This window comes from Pan troglodytes, chromosome 18 (assembly GCF_028858775.2).
Source record: "Pan troglodytes isolate AG18354 chromosome 18, NHGRI_mPanTro3-v2.0_pri, whole genome shotgun sequence".
In the NCBI taxonomy this organism is placed as follows: Eukaryota; Metazoa; Chordata; class Mammalia; order Primates; family Hominidae; genus Pan; species Pan troglodytes.
In genome coordinates this window covers 30,970,019-30,993,260 of record NC_072416.2, presented here as the reverse complement: position 1 = coordinate 30,993,260, position 23,242 = coordinate 30,970,019, and the positions used below count along the sequence as shown (strand labels likewise).

The window sequence follows — 23,242 nt, the reverse complement described above, 5'->3', positions numbered from 1 at the left end:
TTTTCTGGGGCACCGTCTTCTCCTTCTCGTCACCCCGGGCAGTGCCCCTGGGCTCCTCGGCTGCTGCGGGCCTGGGCCGCCCGGGTCAGCGCGGCCCTGCTGACAGCGCAGTTCACGGCCCGGGGCGGCCGCGGCAGGTGCAGTGCGAGGGGTGCCACCTGTAGGCTGGTGTGGGCACTGCCTAGAGGTTGCTGTGGCGCCGTCTGGAGGTTGCCGTGGCGCTCGTTGGCGCCCAGCGCCCCGCCCGGGGCTTCATGGCTGTGTCGCTGCTGCCCCCTCCCAGGGCCGCAGGGCCCGGGTTCCACTTGGCGGCGTCTTCTCGCGAGTCGCTTTCGCTGCTCCGAGAAGTCGGCGGTGCAGCAACTGACGCCGCTGCTGCTCCGGTCGCCGCAGGTCGCCATATTCCTCGCGGGGGCCGGCCGGGCTCTCGACTCAGGCCGCCCACCCTGCTCCGGCCGCCGCCGCCTCTCCTTTCCCGCAGCCAGAGGAGGCGAGGGAGCGACCTCCAGGCACTGGGCGCCCGCCGCTTCCCCAGCAGCCGGCGGGGCGGGGAAGAAAGACGCCAGGAAGCGGAAGGCCCCCGCCGGCCCGAGGGTCGCCCGGGGCTGTGCCCCATGGTTCCTGCCCGCGAGCAGCTGCTGGGACCCCCCCTTGCCAAGTTGCTCCCCGAAAAGCTCTAAGGTTCTCAGGCCTGCGGGGAGTGACAGTTTCCCCCTGACTGTAACGTAAGGCTGCAAACTCAAAGCCAGGAATTTTCTGCATGTTCTTAAATAGGATGTTTCAGTCGAAGCCTTGATAATATAACCAATCTTTCTGATTGTAGCCTGCTTATAAAGAGAACATATGTACATGAAAATAAGAGTATTTATGAATAGTTTCCAAACTTTAGAAGGATCAAATAGGGAGGAAAAACAAACGCTTCCACCCACCTTTGTTCACAAAAGCGTGCTTTACCAAATCGGTGTAAATTCTAGATAACTTCTGAGAAAAACCTTTCTTCAATCTAGAAAACAAAACAAGGGCCGGGCGCGGCGGCTCAAGCCTGTAATCCCAGCACTTTGGGAGGCCCAGGCAGGGGGTGATCACCTGAAATCGAGAGTTGGAGACCAGCCTGGCCAACATGGTGAAACCCCGGTCTCTGCTACAAATACAAAAACTAGCTGGGCGTGGTGGCGGGCGCCTGTAATCCCAGCTACTCGGGAGGGTGAGGCAGGAGAATCGCTTGAACTGAGCGGAGATCCTGCCACTGCACTCCAGCCTGGGTGACAGAGTGAGACTCCGTCTCGAAATAAAAATAAAAATAAAGAATGAATCAACAATGTTTTAAATACGAGTTATAAAAACATTATCTTAATAGATTTTTTTGTTTTGCTTGATCTCGCTTAGCAGTTTCTTGAACCATTTTTTCCTGATTAGAAACCACTAGAAATTGGTTTTTAGTTCATTGATTTTTGTTTATTTTTATTTTTATTTCTGAGACACAGTCTCAGTCTGTCGCCCAGGCTGGAGTGCAGTGGCACAATTTTGGCTCACTGCAACCTCTGCCTCCCAGGTTCAAGCGATTCTCATGCCTCAGCCTCCCGAGTAGCTGGGATTGTGTGCCAAATCATTCACCCCTCACCACAACTGAATGAGCTAAGGATTCTCATTATATATAGTTTATGGAGAGGGAAGTGCAGACATAAAGAGGTGAATTATCTTACCCAGATCACACAGCTGATAAGTGGTGGAGGCAGAATAGAATCTAAACAGTGTGGCTGCAGAGCCCACATGCATTGATTCGACAAGTGTTTATTGAGCACCTGCCACGGACAAGGCCTTGTGTGATTAAATAGGGTTATAATTAATAATAAAAAAATGAGAAATCACTAATGCTTTTTAGACTTAACATTTTCTTTTTTTGTAGGTTTCAGGCACAGAACTGTATATCCAATAATGGTGAAATGGATCCCACTAATTATGACAGAAATGATGATACATTTAAATGACTTGGATGTTTTATAGGTATGATCTCGTGAAACCTTGAGAGAAAGTGAATGACGAATGAAACTATTGTTCCTGTTTCACACAGAAGAAAACTGAGGTTAAAAGGGGTAAAGTAATTTTGCATGGCATGAAGTAGAAATTCAAAGTACAGGAATTTGAACTTGGTTCTGTCCTTTTCTGAAGCCCTTGACCACTATAGACTCAAACATCACCTTGTTTTTCCACTCATTCAACAATTTTTTTTAAATTATCTAATAGGTTGGCACTGATCATGAGCCCCTGTTCTCATTCTGCAAATGGTGAAGCTCTCTATTGTCCTGACCCCACAGTTCCTGTCCCATGAGCAGGGCCAGCTCACCAAGGAGCTGCAGCAGCACGTAAAGTCAGTGACATGCCCATGCGAGTACCTGAGGAAGGTGAGTGAGTGCAGACAGATGGGGCCTGGTGCCCTTGAGCAGTTCCCGGGTCTCAGCTGCCACACATCTCATAGCGGGTGATGCTGGGGGAAGCTTACACAGTCACAGTACTGGCTTCTTCCTCTTTTTCTTTCCATACAAGTGGCTTAGGGATGGGGTAGAGTAGTTGACTTATTTGGATGAAAACCACTATCTTCTGTCAGAAACTCAAAAGGAATCATTGCTGGCATGGTAACCTAAAGAAAAACAACCAGACAAGTGCCCAACGACACTTAAAAAGGTTATTTATTATCTTGCCAAGTTTAGGCTGGGCGTGGTGACTCATGCCTGTAATCCCAGCATTTTGGGAGGCTGAGGCTGGTGGATCACCTGAGGCCAGGACTTCAAGACCAGCCTGACCAATATGGCAAAACCTCGTCCCTACTAAAAATACAAAAATTAGCCGGGCATGGTGGTGTGAGCCTGTAGTCCCAGCTACTCAGGAGGCTGAGACAGGAGAATTGCTTAGATTCAGGAGGTGGAGGTTTTAGTGGGCCGAGATCACGCCATTGCACTCCAGACTGTGCGAAAGAGCGAGACTCTGTCAAAAAAAAAAAAAAAAATTATCCTGCAAAATTTGAAAAGGAAATTCAAATCAACAGCTTCTAAACTACTTTTTAACATGACTCATAATAAGAAATACATTCTATAGTACATATATATGTTCTATAATTTTGAATAAGAGAATTAACCACATCACATTTATTTTACAACATGTAATACATATTTTTTATTCTCCTTCATTTGTTTTGAATGCTCTGTGCAGTCTACAAAAAGTCCAATAGTAATAATTAAATTAGTCATTAAGTTGAACATTATCTTGTCTTTTAAAATGATAATCTCAAAAATGATCTTTTATTTTTGAGATTTATATAGATACACACACACACACACACACACACACACATATATATAGAGAGAGAGAGAGAGACAGAGTTTCACTCTGTCACCCAGGCTGGAGTGCAGTGGCACAATCTTGGCTCACTGCAACCTCCATCTTCCGGGTTCAAGCAATTCCTCTGCCTCAGCCTCTGAGTAGCTGGGACTACAGGTGTGCACCATCATGCCCAGCTAATTTTTGTATTCTTAGTAGAGATGGGGTTTCACCATATTGGCCAGGCTCGTGTCAACTCCTGACCTCGTAATCTGCCCACCGTGGCCTCCCAAAGTGCTGGGACTATAGGTGTGAGCCACTGCACCCGGTCCAAGATAAAATTATTTTAACAATATACTATGAAGAGAAAAACACTGGCTATGAAAGAATATGCATAGTTTTACCCTGTTTAAAAATAAAGATTGAAAGAATACATATGCAAATAAGTTTACTTTTATTTTTGGTAATACTTTACTGGATTGTCTGAATATTGACAATCAGTATGCATCATGAAGCTACATGGCTAACATTGAGTACTCACTGTGTGTGCCAGGCCCTGGGTTCAATGCTCTACATGCACTTATATTTCATTTAATTCTCTCTGCAACCTGAGATGGTATAGCCACCTCATTTTACAGAGTTGAAACTGAGGCTCAGAGACTGAAAGTTAAGCCTGAGGTTACAGTCAATAAGAGGCAGAGCTGGAACTGAAACCTACGTGTGTCTGACCACCAGTTCATGTTCTGACGGCAGGCTAGTCTGCATCACAGAGCGTGGGGTAGATGGTGCATGCCTGCTAGGATGGGCTAGGTATCACTGTAGGTAAGAAACAGCCCCAAACGATGGAAATGTACACCACTGAAGGCTCTTTTCCTGCCCATGCTGCACATCCTCCATGGCTCTCCTGTGCCCTGTGCCCCACATGCCCTCATCCTGCCACGAGAATAAAGGAGCAGCCTCCATATGGGAGCTGTCAGCTGCTCTAAGAGATGAAGGAGAGGGTGGCCAGTCTCAATGGCTCCCAACTCTTTTGCCTCGAGGTGACACGCTTCACTTCCACTCACATCTCTTGGGTCAAAGCAAATCCCATGGGTACATCCACTTTCAAGTGGCCCAGGAGAGAACCTGAAATACTCGGTGGACTCCATTAAGGCCGTCATATGGTGTCAGCCTGCATGGGAGACTGTGGAGGGGCAGAGGAGGAGAGTGGGGAACTGATGGGAAATGACAGGAGGACTAAGTCACCGCAGATTTGCTTTATCCTCAGCCAGGTGGAGTTTGTCCCAGAGCTGCACAAAATCATCACCAGCATGATGAAACGGAGTAGACTTCAGAAAAAGCAGTTTGGTCAGATGTAATCAGCAGTGAACTCAGAATCAACTGAGTGACATTGAGTCAGTAAATCTCTGACTGCCTCAGTTACCCCATATGATAGTTCTGAGGATGGGAACATTGAGAGAGTTGATTTGGAAGGATATCAAGAGTAAAAATTCCAACATTTTAGTTCCTTTAAGTTAAATCCAGGCACTCTTTTTCCTGCAAGTCTCCTGTTCCTTTCAGATTGCACAGGTGAGAGTGCTCAGATTAGGGCTGGAGGTTGCAAACTATTGCTCCCACACTGACAGTGCCCCCATGTCGTGCATGTATTCTGTGCATTTTCCTGTGCTAAACACTCTCCCAAAACATCGTGGGGCCTGATTCTTCCTCTTTGTTCCAATGGCCCTGGGTGACTCAAGTGCCCATTCAATGACCAGGACACAGAGGTCTTAGAGAGATGCTCCATGAGGCCCCAGGTGCGAGCCTGTACCCTGCCGGAGCATGAGGCAAGGGACAGGGCATCGTCTGTGGGGATAGTGGGGGTAGTGGTCAGCCAGGCTTGGTGACTCCACTTGCTCACCAGATGATCCTACACCTGCCACCTCCGATGGATCCACTGCGTCTGTGCCTGCCTGTACTGCTGATGCTCCAGTGGATAACTCAGCATCCCAGCCTAGGCCCAATGCCACTGAAGATGGACCTGCCCCCTGGGGACCCAGGAGTCCTACCACTCAGCTGTCCCCAGGAGTGCCCAGACCCTCATTCTTATCCAGGACCTAGGAGCCCTACCCCTGGCCTTCCCTCATCAGCCGTAAATGATGATTTACTGCTGTTACCATCATCACTGCCTTCAGTGACCAAGGGCCTTCCAAGGTGCCAGCTCTGGAACGAAGGATGCCCTTGGGAGGTGATGACACTCAGGTACACGGGTGCTCAACATATTGCTTCCTCCTATCCTCAGACGGTCTTTGCATACTTGCAGCCATTGGCACTCCCATTGTATGGAAGGAAACCAGCCCAGGGTCACACAGCTGGTCAGCAGCAACATAGCTGGTCTCAAATCTAAGGTGCCTGGCCATGCCTCCATGAGGGACCGCCTGCAAGGGAGGTTGATCCTGGCTTTGGGGAGCCTTTCCTGGGCTGCACGAATAACCTCCATTGTTCAAGACCCCAAACTCTGCTCACATCTTCCTTTCCCTGTCTCTGCTTGGGCTATGATCACGGTGACTCTAGCAGCCCTTCATGGACATTATACTACTCTCTGCCATTCACTTTTGCTCTAATCTGACTTCAACCCCCACTTACTTGGTCTCTCCTTTTACAACCAACACAACTGAAATCTAGGGCTTCTTTTTTTTTTTTTTTTTTTTTTTTTTTTGAGACAGTATCTCATTCCATTCTGTCACCCAGGCTGGAGTGCAATGGTACGATCTCGGCTCACTGCAACCTCCGCCTCCCGGGTCCAAGGGATTGTCCTGCCTCAGCCTCCTGAGTAGCTGGGATTACAGGCGTGTGCCACCATGCCTGGTTAATTTTTGTATTTTTAGTAGAGACGGGGTTTCACCATGTTGGTCAGGCTGGTCTCGAACTCCTAACCTTGTGATCCGCCTGCCTCAGCCTCCCAAAGTGCTGGGATTACAGGCGTGAGCCACCATGCCCAGCCAAATCTAGGGCCGGAACATGGCTGCAGCATATAAAAAGAATTGAATTCCATACTTTCGTTAACCCTGTTTTTTGTTTGTTTGTAGTTGTTGCTGTTTTTGAGACAGAGTCTCGCTCTGTCGCCTAGGCTGGAGTGCAGTGGTGCAATCTCGGCTCACTGCAGACTCTGCCTCCCGGGTTCAAACTATTCTCCTGCCTCAGCCTCCCAAGTAGGTGGGACTACAGGTGCCCACCACCACACCCGGCTAATTTTTGTATTTTATTAGAGACAGGGTTTCACCATATTGGCCAGGCTGGTCTGGAACTCCTGACCTTGTGATCCGCCCACCTCGGCCTCCCAAAGTGCTGGGATTACAGGCGTGAGCCACCACACCCAGCCCCTGTTTTGTTTTTGTTTTGCTTACTTCTTAGGGTTGTTTTTCTATTTATGGTAAAGGCATTGGCTTTCCATTTGTAGCATCAATAGAATATTTCCTGTTTACAATAACCTTATGTCATAGTAAATGGTAAAGGGATTTAAAGCAGTGGTTTTCAGCTGCCAGAGGCCTGAGAGAGTTTGGGCACACTCTGTGTGATCGGGCAGAAGGCCTTTGGGAAGTTTAGCAGAGGACAGGGCCAGGAAAGGTGATGGACAGTGGGGGTCTGTCCTGGTCACCAGGCCCCTGGGTCCTGCCCACCTGCTTGGAGCTCCCCACCCATCACACATGATGCTGCCAAGCCCTCTGGGTATTGTGGGCAAATACCTTAGGAGAGAAGCTGATGAACTTTGTTTCTTGAAATGCACAGATTCCTTGGACATCCCTGAGAGGTCAATCATGAAAGTCAACTTGGTTTTCTCCCCCTCATTTCGGTTCAGAATTTAAAGTCCACACACACAGGCAGTAAGATGATATAGATAAGGACATCATCACTCGGTTTCGGATGTTAAAATGTCTAGGTGGGTTAGGGGTGATTTGCGATCACACAACCTTGTGGCACAAAGAGGAATTCCCAGGCCAGAGGGAGACATTTTATTGCCATGTTACGATCTTATCATTGAGTTGAAAGGCAATCTTGTTTCATTTTGGATTCTTTCTTATGTTTATGTCTTCTAAGGGCACTTTGAATTTCCAAGCAAATAATAATTTTGAATTAGCTTTTAATCATTGACTTCTAGCACAGTTATATGATCAGAAACATGCTGTGTGATTTGATTGCTCTCAAATATATTGAGATTTGCTGGAACAAAATAAGTCAGGTTAATTTTTGTAAATGTACCATGCATGCTTAAAATGAATGTATCTACATTTGTTCCTGAGATACAGGTTGATGGACGGATGGCTACATGGATGTGATGGAGATGGTTTACTATCGGGACCTTCCGCATCCTGCTGATGTTTTGTTGCTTAGGATATGAATGGCTGAGCGGAGGCTGTAAAACCTGGCACCCTGCTTGGGTATGAGGTTCTTCCTGCCATCCTGCCATCATTTGTTTTTTATGTTTTGTCGCCAAAAGTGACCTTGAGGAACCCTGGGAGCTCAGGAAGGAAGGAGCGCCCAGAAGCAGGGACAGGGAGCTGGTTGGGGAGGACCAGAAATCAGGTTTGTGAAGGTTCCAGAGAGGACCTGTCCTTGCGAGGAGTGTGGGAGACTGAGATGGGGGAGGGGTCATTGGAATGATGCGGGCGCTACTTGGCGTTGTCCATTGTGAGGCACCACCGGGGTCATCAGGGATTGGTGGAGAGGGAGTATAAAGCCCCAGGGTTGCCAAGGGAGGGCCCAGACCGAAGAAGGTTTGGTGGATAGCAGAACCTTTTTGTCTCCCTCTAATTGCTCCTAAGCCTCACGCTCCCTTGCCCCGCGTGTCCTGTTGCTTCCCTGATCTTCTCCGTGACCTGTAGCTAAACCTTCCACCAGCGCTTGAGAACTTAATTTGAACCGGATCCTTTCCCAGACCCCTTTCTTCTTCTCCTCGTCCTCCTCCTCCACCTCCTCCAGGTGCCCAACAGCCCCCTTCTCCTCCTTTCCCTTCCCTTACTTCCCCCCTTCCCCTCCCCTTCCCCTCCCCCTCCCCTCCCCCTCCCCAACTCAGATCCGCCCCGGTCCCTGTCCCCTTCCCTCCCCCCTGCCCTAAGCCACCTCCACCTCTGTCCTGGCCGCCTCAGGGCGCCCTGAAAGGACCAGGACATGCGGCTGCGGCTGCGGTGGTGGCTCCTCTTTTGGCTCCTGCTGGGATTTATCAGCCATCATCCCACCCCTGTGAGTAGACGCTGGACCCGCGGGGTTTCTTCCTTTTTACTGGGCTGTGTCACGCGGCATGAAATTACACAGCTCAGGCCTGTAATCCCAGCACTTTAGGGGGCCGAGGTGGGCAGATCACTCGAGTCCAGGAGTTGAAGAGTAGCCAGGGCATCATAGCGAAACCCCATCTCTACAAAAAATTCCAAAAAAGATTAGTTGGGCCTGGTGGTGCGTACCTGTTATCCCTGTTACTGGAGAGGCTGAGGTGGGAGGATCGCTTGGGCCCAGGAGCTGGACGTTGCAGTGAGCCGAGATGGCCCCGCTGCACTCTTGTCTCTAACAAACAAAATGGACCGAAACAAAGTGAAATGTCATTTGATTTGTGTCATCTGGTTTGATGACTTTTTTTTTTTTTTTTTAGACAGAGTCTCACTCTGTCACCCAGGCTGGAGTGCAGTGGCAAGATCTCGGCTCACTGCAACCTCCGCTTCCGGGGTTCAAGCAATTGTCCTGCCTCAGCCTCCTGAGTAGCTCAGATTACAATGCCTGGCTAATGTTTGTATTTTTAGTAGAGATGGGGTTTCACCATGTTCGCCAGGATGGTCTCCATCTCTTGACCTCGTGATCTGCCTGCCTCGGCCTCCCAGTGCTGGGATTACAGGCGTGAGCCACCGCGCCTGGCCAAAATATATAACCTTAAGTGTAAGTTTACTAACTTTGGAAGGTACATACACCAGCATAAACCAACCCCCTTTCAAGATCTACATTATTTTATTTATTCATTTATTTTTTTGAGACAGTTCCTCCCTTGTTGCCCAGGCTGGAGTGCAATGGGGCAATATCAGCTCACCGCAACCTCTGCTTCCCAGGTTCGAGCGATTCTCCTGCCTCAGCCTCCCGAGTGGCTGGGATTACAGACATGTGCCACCACTCCCAGCTAATTTTGTATTTTTAGTAGAGATAGGGTTTCTCCATGTTGGTCAGGCTGGTTTTGAACTCCCGACCTCAGGTGATCCGCCCGCCTCGGCCTCCCAAAGCGTTGGGATTACAGGCGTGAACCACCGTGCCCAGCCAAGATCTACACTATTATGTCACCCCAGAAAGTGAACTCTCACTCTTCCCAGCCAGTGTCTTTCTTATCATAGGTTAGCTTGCTTATTCTGGAATTTCGCGTATACAGATGCATGCCATGCCATAGGTACTCTTTTGTGTCTGCTTTGTTCTGCTCAACACCATGTTTCTGAAATCATTACCATTGTTGTATGGTTCTCTAACTCCATCATTTCCATTTCAGACTCAGCATATGCTGAGTTCAACCTGATGAAGGGCTATCTCTGTTTAATTCACCATCTTGAAAGAAACATTTAAAATTGAGATGTTTTCAAGAATATATAGTTAAATCCTGAGGAATCGATGTAGAAATGTTATCACAAGCTGTCTGAACTTACTCAGGGGAAGTCTTCATCTTCACTCACATAAGAGTCTAATGGAATTAATATCAACAATCTTAGAGAAATCCCACACTATTCATGCCATTTTCATGATCTCCGCCTTGGTAATTTTTTTTTGAGACAGAGTCTCGCTCTGTCACCCAGGCTGAAGTGCAGTGGTGCGATCTCGGCTCACTGCAACCTCTGCCTCCCGGGTTCAAGTGATTCTTCTGCCTCAGCCTCCCAAGTAGCTGGAACTATAGGCGCGTGCCACCATGCCCTGCTAATTTTTTGTGATTTTAGTAGAGATGGGTTTCACCGTGTTAGCTAGGATGGTCTCAATCTCCTGATCTCATGGTCCACCCACCTCGGCTTCCCAAAGTGCTGGGATTGCAGGCGTGAGCCACCACGCCCGGCCCACCTTGTTAATTTTTAAGCAGTAAAATTTGATACTTATTTGTGAATGAAGTAATCTCTTTGTGTGTGTGTGTGGTTTTTTTTTACTTATGCTGAGCTTTAAATGACAAAGATTCATATAATCCAAGAGAGAAGTATTATTTAGAGGGATTCTTTTACCATGTGATATATAATAAATGCATCCAATGTTATACATCAATTTAAAAAACAAGTAAATAACTTTAAAGAAAAGATAACTACTGGCCAGGTGCAGTGGCTCACACCTGTATTCCCAGCACTTTGGGAGGCCGAGGCAGGTGGATCATGAGGTCAGGAGTTGGAGACCAGCCTGGCCAAGTTGGTGAAACCCTGTTTCTACTAAAAATACAAAAATTAGCCGAGTGCGGTGGCAGGCGCCTGTAATCCCAGTTACTCAGTAGCTGAGGCAGGAGAATCGCTTGAACCCGGGAGGCGGAGGTTGCAGTGAGCTGAGATCATGCCACTGCAATCTAGCCTGGGTGACAGAGCAAGACTTTGTCTCCAAACAAAAAGAAAAGATAATTACTTTATACTTAGCTTGTCTTAGCCATGAGTGACGGGCTGCATGTGGCCCAGGACAGTTTTGAATGCAATTCAACACAAATTTGTAAACTTTCTTAAAACTTTAGGAGATTTTGGCCAGGTACAGTGGCTCATGCCTGTAATCCCAGCACTTTGGGAGGCTGAGGCGGGCAGATTACCTGAGGTCAGGAGTTCGAGACCACCCTGGCCAACATGGCAAAACCCCATCTCCACAAAAAATACAAAAATTTGCTGAGTGCATTGTCAGGCACCTGTACTCCCAGCTACTCAGGAGGCTGAGGCAGGAGAATCACTTGAACCTGAGAGGCAGAGGTTGCAGTGAGCCGAGAGCACGCCACTGCACTCCAGCCTGGGTGACAGAGTGGGACCCCATCTCAAAAACAAAACACCAAACAAAAGCAAAAACAAAAAAAAAAATGGCTGGGCACGGTGGCTCACACCTGTAATCCTAGCACTTTGGGAGGCCGAGGCAGGCAGATCGCCTATCAGGAGTTCAAGGCCAGACTAGCCAACATGGTGAAACCTCATCTCTACTAAAAATACAAAAATTAGTCGGGCATGGTGGCAGAGACCTGTAATCTCAGCTACTCGGGAGGCTGAGGGAGGAGAATGGCTTGAGCCCAGGAGCTGGAGGTTGCAGTGAGCCGAGATTGCACCACTGCACTACAGCCTGGGCGACTGAGTGGAGCGGAACTCTGTCTCCAAAAAAAAAAAAAAAAAAAAGAGTTTTTTTTTAGATCATCAGCTATTGTTAGTGGTAGTGTATGTTATGTGTGGCTCAAGACAACTTTGCTTCTTTTAATATAGGCTGGGAAGTCAAAAGATTGGATATCCCTGTTTTATACCAAGAAAGACAGCACCCCACATTTGCAATGCCTAAAAACACTACCAGCCATCTGAAAAACATGAGACTTCTAACTTCTGTTCTTTTTTGTAGCAGTGGAATCCCACAGTGATATCTGAGGGATGTGGTTACCTTTTGGAGGAGGTTGACGGTTTCTAAGGATGATTCTTTCTGAGTGAAATATTGTCGGTGTCATTGACCTTTTCATTATTTCAACTATTATTATTCCAGGTTATCAATACTCTGGCTGTCTATCGTCATCGTGAGACTGACTTTTGTGGAGGAGTTCGAGACCACCCTGGCCAACATGGCAAAACCCCATCTCCACAAAAATTGGATAATTTGATAATTATCATTATTGAGTTTCTGAGACCTTACACATTTACCATTCTCTTCTGCACAAATTACCTTTGTGTGAGTATACTAACTTTCTGTAGAGGTATACTTGTAATCACAAATAAGAATAAATTATATAAAACAATTCACATTTCTGGACTTCATTATGAATATGTGGTTTTACCCAAACAATCAGGGAAATGATTTATTAGCATAAGAATTATGAAAATGTCTGCCATTTACATTATGAAAATTAAATAGGTCGGTGTTTGTTTAATAGAATGTCAACAGAGCTTTTGGTCAAAAATAAGTTTTTTTAACCTTTGTGCTATTTATCACAAATGGAGTATGAGGTGTCGTCACTTAAATAGGAAATTCTTTCTAAACTCTTCTGCTTTATAGTTCTATCGTATGGGTGGAAGGAAAGCTTCCAATCTCCTCTCTGAAGATTCACTGCAGAAATGAGCTGACGACAGACAGCTTAACAGGAAAAGAAAAACATAGAACAGGCATAAACATGGGAACCAGCTGAAAAATGAGACTGCTAGAAGGGCCGGATGGTTGATGCTTAAAGAGCACCCTCTTCTGAGGGGAGAGGGAGATAGATGGAGATGTAGGCCATTTAGAGGGGCAGCAAATGATTTTTAGGGGAAATGAAAGAGGCCAAGGAACAAACAATTGGCCTGAGACAAAGTTCCTCTGAGGTCATAGGGACGAGGTGACAAACTGCCGGAAGGTGAAGGGCAGAACTGCACTGCGTCTCATGATGCAGAGGAAGCCCCAGAGAATCTCTTAGAACTGCCCTCCAAGAGAATCAATGAAAAGTGTGTCTGGGCAGGGTAATTTTGAATGACATCATTCAAAGTGCATGTTCCCACTTGCAACTGGAGAGAGATCAGTATGTCAAAAGTCTGTACTTGGTAAGAATTTGGCTGCTAAGTTGTGCCATAATTTGTCTTTTGAGCCTTTTTTCCTTTGGGTAAGTTGAGCTCTACATTTTGTCTTGCCATTCATGACAGTAAAAATGTGGTCGTCTGGGGGCTGAACCTCCTTCTGAACAATGATCCAAGATGAAAGTACTAATACCACAATGCTTTTTTATATTCAAGGGAAGAGGAAGTATGTTTCAGTTTAACCACCTAGATAATTACACGTCATTTGGCACTGCCTTTCAAGATATGTAGAAAGCAGAAAATATATGAGTTATGAAGATATCTAGGCACATTTAACATTCTCTATGCCACTTAGTCCTGAACAGAGAATTTTCGGTATAAATTGGAGGAAGCTTTTTTTTTTTTTTCTTCTCACCCCCGAGACGAGTCTCCCTCTGTTGCCCAGGCTGGAGTATAATGGTGTGATCTCGGCTCACTGCAACCTCCACCTCCTGGCTTCAAGCGATTCCCCTGCCTCAGCCTCTCAAGTAGCTGGGATTACAGGTGCCCACCACCATGCCCAGCTAATTTTTGTATTTTTAGTAGAGTCGGGGTTTTACCATGTTGGCCAGGCTAGTCTCAAAACCCGACCTCAAATGATCCACCCGCCTCAGCCTCCCAAAGTGCTGGGATTACAAGCGTGAGCCACCACGTGAGCCAGGGGAAGTTGTTAAATTTACCACTTTTTAACAATTCCATTTAGGAAAGTTCAGTTGAGCTGTTGGACTTGGACAACTTCTCACCTCTCATCTTTGTCCTTGTCATCTAGTCATCTATACCATTACCTCCTAAGCAGGGACATCATGGGTGCCATGAAGCATTCATGCGTGATGGCATTTCTTTGCTTGTCATTTCTTCATGTGTTTGACATTTCTCCTAGCTCCAAACTGGGCCAGCTACCTTTCCTATGAAATGTAGCAGTAGTTGTGGGATTGACGTGGTTGCTCTTTTCATCTTTTTAGATTACCCATTGCTTCTCTCGAAATCCTAGTACATGATTTTTTTTTTTGATCCTATGTGCAGAAATCAGGAAAAAACAAATTCTACAAAGAATTTGAAAGATATTATTTCAGGCCAGGTGTGGTGGCTCATGCCTGTAATCCCAGCACTTTGGGAGGCTGAGGCAGGTGGATCACTTGAGGTCAGGAGTTCAAGACCAGATGGGCCAACATGGTGAAACCCCATCTCTACTGAAAAGACAAAAATTAGCCAGGCATGGTAGCAGGCACCTGTAATCCCAGCTACTTGGGAGGCCGAGGCACAAGAATCGCTTGAATCTGGGAGGTGGAGGTTGCCGTGAGCCAAGGTAGCGCCACTGCACTTCAGCATGGTTGAGAGTGACACTCCATCTCAAGAAAAAAGTCATTTCAATGACTACCTCAGGAGATTCATAGGTATCTGACCCACATCTGAGATGGGATTTGCATTGCATTTTCGCTATGATGAGAACAAATATTTAATATCTTAGAAGATTAAAAGCATACTGTGATAATATGGAAATCTTGGTGGGAATTCAGTCATTAGTGAGAATGTTTTGCGTTAAGTTCAAACCAGCCTCAATGAAGCTGATGTGAGGGAAGGGAAAGTGAACTCTGAGTAGAGCAGGGACAGAAGGAAGATGCTCCAGTGCAGATCAGGAAGGAGCAGGGGGTGAAATGTTACAAATTCTAGAACTCAGAGAGCTGAAGGTAATTACTTCCTTTTCAAGTTGTGAAACATGATAACCTGTGGTAAAATACTTATAAGATGATAATTACCATCTAACCGTGTTGAAGTGTACAGTTCCGTTGTGTGAAGTATATTCATGTCTTTTTTTTTTTTTTTTTTTTTTTGAGATGGAGTCTCACTCTGTCACCAGGCTGGAGTGCAGTGGTGGGATCTTGGCTCACTGCAACCTCTGCCTCCTGGGTTCAAGCAGTTCTCTTTCCTCAGCCTCCCGAGTAGCTGGGACTACAGGCGTGCATCACCATGCTCAGCTAATTTTTGTATTTTTAGTAGAGACGGGGTTTCACCATGTTGCCCAGGATGGTCTCCATCTCTTGACCTTGTGATTCACCCGCCTCAGCCTCCCAAAGTGCTGGGATTACAGGCGTGAGCTTCCGCACCTGGACTTTTTTTTTTTTTTTTTTTTTTTTGAGACAGCGTTTCAATTTTGTTGCCCAGGTTGGAGTGCAATGGCACAATCTCAGCTCACCACAACCTTTTCCTGCTGGGTTCAAGTGATTCTCCTGCCTCAGCCTCCCGACTAGCTGGGATTACAGGCATGCACCACCATGCCTGGCTAATTTTGTATTTTTAGCAGAGACAGCATTTCTCCATGTTGGTGAGGCTGGTCTCAAACTCCCGACCTCAGGTGATCCGCCTGCCTCGGCCTCCCAAAGTGCTGGGATTACAGGAGTGAGCCACCGTGCCAGCCTCATGTCATTCTTTTGTGTTTGTGTGTGTGTGTGTGTGTGTGTGTGTGACAGAGTCTCATTCTGTCGCTCAGGCTGGAGTGCAGTGGTGTGATCTCGGCTCACTGCAACCTCCGCCTCCCAGCTTCAAACGGTTCTCTGCCTCAGCCTCCCGAGTAGCTCGGATTACAGGCGCCCGCTGCCATGCCCGGCTAATTTTTGTATTTTTAGTAAAGACGGGGTTTCACCATCTTGGCCAGGCTGGTCTTGAACTCCTGACCCCGTGATCCACCTGCCTCGGCCTCCCAAAGTACTAGGATTATACGCATGAGCCGCCGTGCCCAGCCGTCATTCTTATATTATTATTTCCTAGTTGTCTTTCCTGAAGACTATCTTCCAGTCTGAAAATGGATATGATGGATCCACAGATGTACAGCAGAGAGCCTGGAGGTCCAACCGACATAGACAGGAAGGTATGGCTCTGTTGGAGTCCCCATAGTGTGGAAATGAGTTTGCCCTGGAAAGGGAAAGAACAGCTTCTTGCCCTCAGGTTTCTCACCTTCTCCTGTCCTCACTCTCACCAAGGGCTGAGGTCCATTTGTATGCACACAAAGAAAAGAGTTTCTTCCTTTCCAGGAAATAAAATTGGCCGGAAAGACGTCATTACTCTACGGAGACATGTGAAAAGAAAAGTTAGAGCTAAAATCCATAAGATGAAGGTGACAACGAAAATCAACCATCATGACAAAATCAGTGGAAAGGGGAAGACCGCCAAAAAACAGTAAGATGTGCCTTGACACAAATACTGTTGTATGAACCATGTGCCAATCAAAGTAGACAACTGTAAAGTCCTTGAGAATATTTTCTACAATATTTGTGGCAAATTCAGTGGGTTCAAAATTGAGTTTGTCCTTTCTGCTTCATTAGTTTAAGCTGTATAATTCCTTTCCCTTCCGACATTCTTGTTTGTCATTTTTTCGGGGGAAGAGGAGTTGCTAGTACTGGCATTGGTTTTCCTTTCTCTCTTTTTTTTTTTTTTTCCTGAGATGGAGCTTTGCTGTTGTTGCTCAGGCTGTAGTGCAATGGCACAATCTCAGCTCACTGCCTTTTGGGTTCAAGCAATTCTCCTGCCTCAGCCTCCCAAGTAGCTGGGATTACAGGTGCCCACCACCATGCCCAGCTAATTTTTGTATTTTTCCTAGAGATGGTGTTTCACCATGTTGTCCAGGCTGGTCTCGAACTTCTGACCTCAGGTTATCCACCTGCCTCAGCCTCCCAAAGTGCTGGGATTAGAGGCGTGAACCACCACAGCCAGCCTTTTTTTTTTTTAATTTTGAGATAGAGTCTCGCTCTGTCGCCCAGGCTGGAGTGCTATGGTACAATCTTGGCTCACTGCAACCTCTGCCTCCCAGTTTGAAGCAATTCTGCCTCAGCTTCCTGAGTAGCTTGGATTACAGGTGTGTGCCACCACATTTGGCCAAATTTTTTTTTTTTTTTTTTTTGAGACAGAGTCTCACTCTGTCACCCAGGCTAGAGTGCAGTGGCATGATCTTGGCTCGCTGCAACCTCCACCTCCCAGGTTCAAGCGATTCTTATCCCTCAGCCTCTTGAGTAGCTGGGACTACAGGCATATGCCACCATGCCCGGATAATTTTTGTATTTTTAGTAGAGGCGGGGTTTCACCATATTGGCCAAGCTGGTCTAGAACTCCTGATATCATGATCTGCACACCTCGGCCTCCCAATGTGCTGGGATTACAGGCATGAGCCACCATGCCCAGCCCAATTTTTGTAATTTTAGTAGAGACAGGGATTCACCATGTTGGCCAGGCTAGTCTTGAACTCCTGACCTCAGGTGATCTGCCTACCTCAGCCTCCCAGTGTGAGCCACCACACCCAGCCTGGATTGTTGAATTCAATGCTTGGGTCACCTCCAGATTCATTTTCACAGTCTTTCATGTTTTGGTCATATTACATTGTATTTTGCTGCCATATGACTGATCTTTTTTTGTTAAATGTGAGATAGTTGTTAAAAAATATTTAGCAATGAATTGAGGCCTAGTAGCATGTTATCTTGCTGCAGAAGAGATGGGAGTCTACTTCTGCGGGACGGTCAGGGGTCCTCCATACAGGCTGCAATTGAGGTCGTCGGTGCAGGCTCAGTCCCTACAAAGGCCAGGGTATTTCCTGTCCACCTCTATTCTGATGCATGACTCTTCTGGGTCTCAACCAGAGCCAGTGGACTTCAGTATGGGTCGCTTTCATTGGCAGACCCTCAATCCACTTGTTTTCCATCTAATCCCACGCATGTGTGCAAAAGCTGCTGTGCTTCTTTGCATCTCAGTAGTTCCTTCTGGAATTCAGCAATGAAACTCAGGGAAATGGGTTCCAAATGCGAGGCTGACTTTCGTCCTGGGTTTCCTTCTTCTCCATCTTCACCTCATGTCTGTTTACTGCCATGTTAGCAATTTGATGTATTCAATCATGGGTTTTATATTCTGTTTGGTGTCCCCTATTGTTCTCATCGGAGATCAGAAGCTTCAGATGCACTTATGTCAACTCAAGAGTAGAATGCTTCCTTAGCTTCCCTCCAGAGTCAGGTTTTGTGTTTCTAGTTCCCAAGTGCACAGCAGGCGTAGTGATGTCCTCACTGGCTTCTCATTTGCATTAAACTGTGAGCTTCTGTAGCGTGGGGACAGGACCCTGCTCCCATTGCATTCTCAGCACCTCACCACACACTCCTTGTTTGAGGCCACTCCAGACAGCATGTGCTGAAGGATGCCCTGTGGTCAGAAACAAGTTCATTAACTTTCTCTTTGAAGTGTTTTCGTCCCTGTTTCCTAGCGTTCTGGGAATTTTACACATCCTTCCTATAAAACCAAGTATCAGGTGAGATCCTTAGGATCAGGACCATGAATCAAGTGGTGTGAGGGCAACACAGCAAACTTACCCTTTTTAGGCCATTTCCTTTTTCTGCCCTCAATCTCTGTGAACTGAACCTTGTTAAAGTCAGTCAACACCAGGGTGGATGGTTTGCCGTTGTCACGTATTTTCAGGACATAACACCCTGACTTAGGAGCCATTCCGATCATTTGTAATTCAATAGATGCGCCCAGCATTCAGATTGCCTTTTCTGTCAACCAGGATCTTTAAAGTCGATGACAAGAGTTCCAGTCCTGAATCATGGCAAAGTGCAGTAGTGAACTGCGGGGTTAATGACACCATATTCTGGAAGGATCTCTCTATGGCTGATGGTCTCAGTTCCGGCATCAGCCTCTGACTGAGAATCAGGTCTCACACAGGAGGAGTCAGATGAGGAGCAATCCTCTGCTTCCAATGGAGTTAGTTGTGATGAGTTGGTGAGGTCTGGTTTTTCACACTGAACTAAAATGATCTTTCGCTGTGTCAAGCACAAGACTGACCCCAGAGACACACATAGTGCACCTCATAGAAGCTTTTAATAGTCTTTATATTTACTAAAGAATAGGACTAACTATGGAACTATGAAGATGAGCTGGAAATGACAGGTGACTTGCCAGCAGGCCAGAGTGTGATTTTTTTTTGTCCCTCAATGGGAGGTGTCCATTCTCCCTTCGGTTGTGAGAATCAGTTGGTTCATTTGTGGAAAGGTTGCAGGGGGGATCTTTGAATCACAGCCTTCAGATGCCAGAAGAGCAGAGGGAATCCCACACGGGCTGGTGGATCATGTGTGTGCATTTCTTTCCCTTCTAATCTGAGGAAACTAAGCATGAAAGAATGTGAGCATGCAGAAAAGGAGAGGTAGGTATCAGAGGCAGAGGAAAATGGGAAATTGGATATGAAAGAAATACACACCTACAACTGAGTTCAGAAACTGAACCCCACCCTCCTGGGAAACGCCCATTGGAGTGTTGTTTTTAACCTTTGTACAATGTTTAGACCCAGTAAATGCATAAATAGAAACAAATGGTCAGAAGACATATCGTGAGAGAGAGAGAGAGTTCAAAAAACAGAAAACAAAGTACCTTAATATTTACCAGTGACCAAAAGATGTGAAGTAGCAAAACGTCTCCTGACCCCATTGCCAGCTAGACTGTGTGGAAACTCGGTTCATGCCAGCCATTCTAGGGGTGGGGTGAGTTGTCATCCTTAGGAAAGTGTGTTGTTGTAGGATCAACCACATCCTTCAAAAGGACTATGCCTGTTTATAAGCCCAGCTGTTTCTGCCCTGTGAAACACGGTAAGGATATTAATACAAAGAGAATACAGCTTTATGATAAAAGATGCTCAATGAAGGATGAATTAGGGATATACTGAGAATGGGGAAGGAAACTATCATCTCAGAAGTCAGCAGGCAGTAAGCAAGAGGAGGAATCAATATAGCAACAGTTTGGATCAGACCGTACAGTTTTTTTGTTTTTGTTTTTCTGAGATGGAGTCTGGCTGTGTCACCCAGGCTGGAGTGCAATGACGTGATCTTGGCTCACTGCAACCTCCGCCTCCCAGGTTCAAGTGATTCCCCTGCCTCAGCCTCCCGAGTAGCTGGGATTACAGGTGCCTGCCACCACGCCCGGCTAATCTTTGGTATTTTTAGTAGAGATGGGGTTTCACCGTATTAGCCAGGATGGTCTCAATCTCCTGACCTCGTGATCCATCCGCCTCGCCCTCCCAGAGTGCTGGGACTACAGGCGTCAGCCACCGCGACCGGCTCAGACTGTACTCTTATAGCCATCTGAAATACGTTTTCTAGGTAGAGATAGATTGTGTAAGGGTACAGTTGTGAGGATAACAGAAACATGGCAGATTATTTAAAATCATCCTGAAAGTGGTGCTTTATCTGATGAAAGTGATTGTAATCCATAGGAAAATGTTTCAACGTGCGCAAGAGTTGCGGCGGCGGGCAGAGGACTACCACAAATGCAAAGTAAGGAGCTTCCTCCCCGCAGTTGCAGGATAGTTCAGTGCTGATGCAGATGATGCCACGGCTCTTAGACTCTCTCAACATTCAATTTCTCATGTGTTGGCTTTTTCAGATCCCCCCTTCTGCAAGAAAGCCTCTTTGCAACTGGGTAAGTTTGTTTGTTTTCCTTGCTTTTGAACATAGTCTGCCAGGTCAGGACATGGATACATTTTTCTCCCTACAGCTCTGTGCTCAAGCCCTGCAGAGGGAGATGGCAGAGAGAAAGGCTGCCCACAAGCATCACAGTCCCATCCCTGTTGGTAACCGTGTTGTGCAAAAACACCTTCATCCCCACCCAGTGGGGCCCCTGATCTAATATTCAAAGTGTCAGAGGTTCCATATTTGTAATAGCAAATGGGCCCTGACTGTAAATTAGTGAAGAGTGAATGTAACTTATTACCCACAGGGACAATTCCAAATGAAGGCCTTAAATGATGCTCAGCTAAGCTGGTTCTTGTGTGGCCTCTGTACCTTCAAAAGCTGCCGAGTCCTATGATTACACGTGATGGGACTTGTACACTTGAAGTGAAACACAGTTTTAAAACTTGCTTTGTTTAGAATTCCCACCTCATTTTTGCATGGACAAAAGTATTCTTTATGTCCTAGTGCACTTACAATTTGGTATTACCTGGGAGTGAAAAGAAATATTACAGCCATGCCTAACTGACTTCTTGAGGTAAGATTGTTCTGTCAGAAAACCCTCTCCCAGTTCCCCTGCAGCTCTTCAGGAATCCACATCTCTCCAGAGCTCTTTGTTCTCATGGGTGGCACCTCCAGAGTGAAGAAGATCCTTTGTCAAGAAGGGAAACAGAGGGGAAATGAGAGGGGCCTGCAGGCAGAGCTGGAATCAACTTCCACTCTGCCTCTTGCAAGCTGTGTGACCCTGGGCACAATTTCTCGTTCCTCTGGAAACCTCTGTTTTCTTAGATTTGGAGCAGGGTGGTCACACTGACCTTGCAGAGTTCTGAGAATCAGAGACAGAACATAAAAGGCCTGGAAAACATTCTCCAAAAAGAAGCTGCAACATGTGTGGACAATGGGCTTTTCATGCCTCTCTTACTGTCTGTTGACCTGGTGCAAGAAACATGCTCTGGTGATGGCTGTGAGGGAGGAATGAGGATAGACATAGACACTCCTGTGTCTCAAACATGCTTCTTTATTACTCTGTTATGACTCTGTCTTCCCTGTGGCAGGACCCCAGCCTGCCTACATTTGCAGACAGACACAGTGGCATGTGGAGACAACAGTGTGTCCCAATGACTTTTCTTTACTCCCCAGCTGTCGGCAGTACTCAGTGGAAGGGTGATATTATGACACTGATACTGCTATTTTGAAACCTGGAGGATGGAAAGGTGCAAAAATCTATCACCAGCAACAGAAGGTGCAGACCGTGTTGGTGGCGGTAATTTTGTCCATCAAATGAATATGAGCGAAAACATTCCCTTCTTCGGCCCTACAGGTCAGAATGGCGGCAGCGGAGAATCGTCATTCTTCAGGATTGCCCTACTGGCCCTACCTCACAGCTGAAACTTTAAAAAACAGGATGGGCCACCAGCCACCTCCTCCAACTCAACAGCATTCTATAACTGATAACCCCCTGAGCCTCAAGACACCTCCCGAATGTCTCCTTTGTCCCCTTCCACCCTCAGTGGATGATAATATCAAGGAGTGTCCTCTTGCTCCTCTTCCACCCTCTCCTCTTCCACCCTCAGTGGATGATAATCTGAAGGAGTGTCTCCTTGCTCCTCTTCCACCCTCTCCTCTTCCACCCTCAGTGGATGATAATCTGAAGGAGTGTCTCCTTGCTCCTCTTCCACCCTCTCCTCTTCCACCCTCAGTGGATGATAATCTGAAGGAGTGTCTCCTTGCTCCTCTTCCACCCTCTCCTCTTCCACCCTCAGTGGATGATAATCTGAAGGAGTGTCTCCTTGCTCCTCTTCCACCGTCTCCTCTTCCACCCTCAGTGGGTGATAATCTCAAGACTCCTCCCTTAGCTACTCAGGAGGCTGAGGCGGAAAAACCACCCAAACCCAAGAGGTGGAGGGTGGATGAGGTGGAACAATCACCGAAGCCCAAGAGGCGGAGGGCGGATGAGGTGGAACAATCGCCCAAGCCCAAGAGGCAGAGGGAGGCCGAGGCACAATTACCCAAACCCAAGAGTTGGAGGGTGGATGAGGTGGAACAATCACCGAAGCCCAAGAGGCGGAGGGCGGATGAGGTGGAACAATCGCCCAAGCCCAAGAGGCAGAGGGAGGCCGAGGCACAATTACCCAAACCCAAGAGGCGGAGGTTGAGTAAGCTGAGAACACGCCATCGCACTCAAGCCTGGGCAATAAGAATAAATCCGTGGGTCGAAAAAAAGAAAAAAATCAAAAAATAAAACAAAACCCACACTCCAACACTCCAAAAACAAACTAACAAAGAATAAATAAATAATATAAAAATAAAATAAATACTGCAGTCCTTATGTTATTGCTTTGTTTCAGTATCTGGTATGATTGCCTGAGGGACCTGAGGTTTTTAATTAATTGTGGGGTTTTTTTTTAATCTTTAGAAGTGGTTGGTTATGTAAAATATTATTATTATGATGATTTTTTTTTTGAGACTGGGTTTTGCTCTGTCACCCAGGCAGGAGTGCAGTGGCTCGATCACAGCTCACTGCAGCCTCAACCTCCTGGGCTTCAAGCAATCCTCCTGCCTCAGCCTCCCAAGTAGCTGGGATCACAGATGTGTGCCACCACACCTGGCCAATGTTAAAAAATCCTTTAACTTTTTTGTAGAGATGCACTCCTGGACTCAAGCGATCCTCCTACTGGTCCCGACCACCAGCCTCTTTCTGATAAACATTTACACTGTTTATTATCTGATGCCATTTCT

At 46.7% G+C, this 23,242-nt stretch overlaps 2 protein-coding genes across 8 annotated transcripts in view; both read left to right on the top strand.

Annotated features, from left to right (window-relative positions):
- LOC454016 (eukaryotic translation initiation factor 3 subunit C) overlaps nucleotides 1-12,247 on the top strand; it is a 51,255-nt gene extending 39,008 nt beyond the window's left edge. Inside the window, exons 22-23 of one of the 2 annotated variants that reach the window (XR_008539695.2) lie at nucleotides 2,005-2,083; nucleotides 2,245-4,485. The gene's annotated coding sequence lies outside the window, so the exon portion shown is untranslated. Of the gene's footprint in view, nucleotides 1-2,004; nucleotides 2,084-2,244; nucleotides 4,486-11,997 lie in introns of those variants that run through there. The other variant, XR_008539696.1, reaches the window with a different exon arrangement.
- On the top strand, nucleotides 2,263-22,903 carry LOC749096 (nuclear pore complex-interacting protein family member B8-like). 6 transcript variants are annotated; one of them, XM_054669074.2, is made up of 9 exons: nucleotides 2,263-2,402; nucleotides 5,216-5,553; nucleotides 7,599-7,730; nucleotides 11,998-12,180; nucleotides 15,801-15,900; nucleotides 16,064-16,208; nucleotides 20,269-20,329; nucleotides 20,439-20,474; nucleotides 21,825-22,901. In XM_054669074.2, the coding sequence occupies exons 3-9, from the start codon at nucleotides 7,668-7,670 to the stop codon at nucleotides 22,743-22,745; spliced, it is 1,509 nt and encodes a 502-aa protein (XP_054525049.1). In that variant the 5' UTR covers nucleotides 2,263-2,402; nucleotides 5,216-5,553; nucleotides 7,599-7,667; the 3' UTR covers nucleotides 22,746-22,901. The 6 variants fall into 6 exon arrangements, with proteins under 6 accessions (XP_054525049.1, XP_054525051.1, XP_054525050.1 ...); XM_054669076.2 differs by lacking the exon at nucleotides 7,599-7,730 and having other exon boundaries at nucleotides 21,825-22,902; XM_054669075.2 differs by lacking the exon at nucleotides 5,216-5,553.
- The last annotated feature ends 339 nt before the right edge of the window (nucleotides 22,904-23,242 follow it).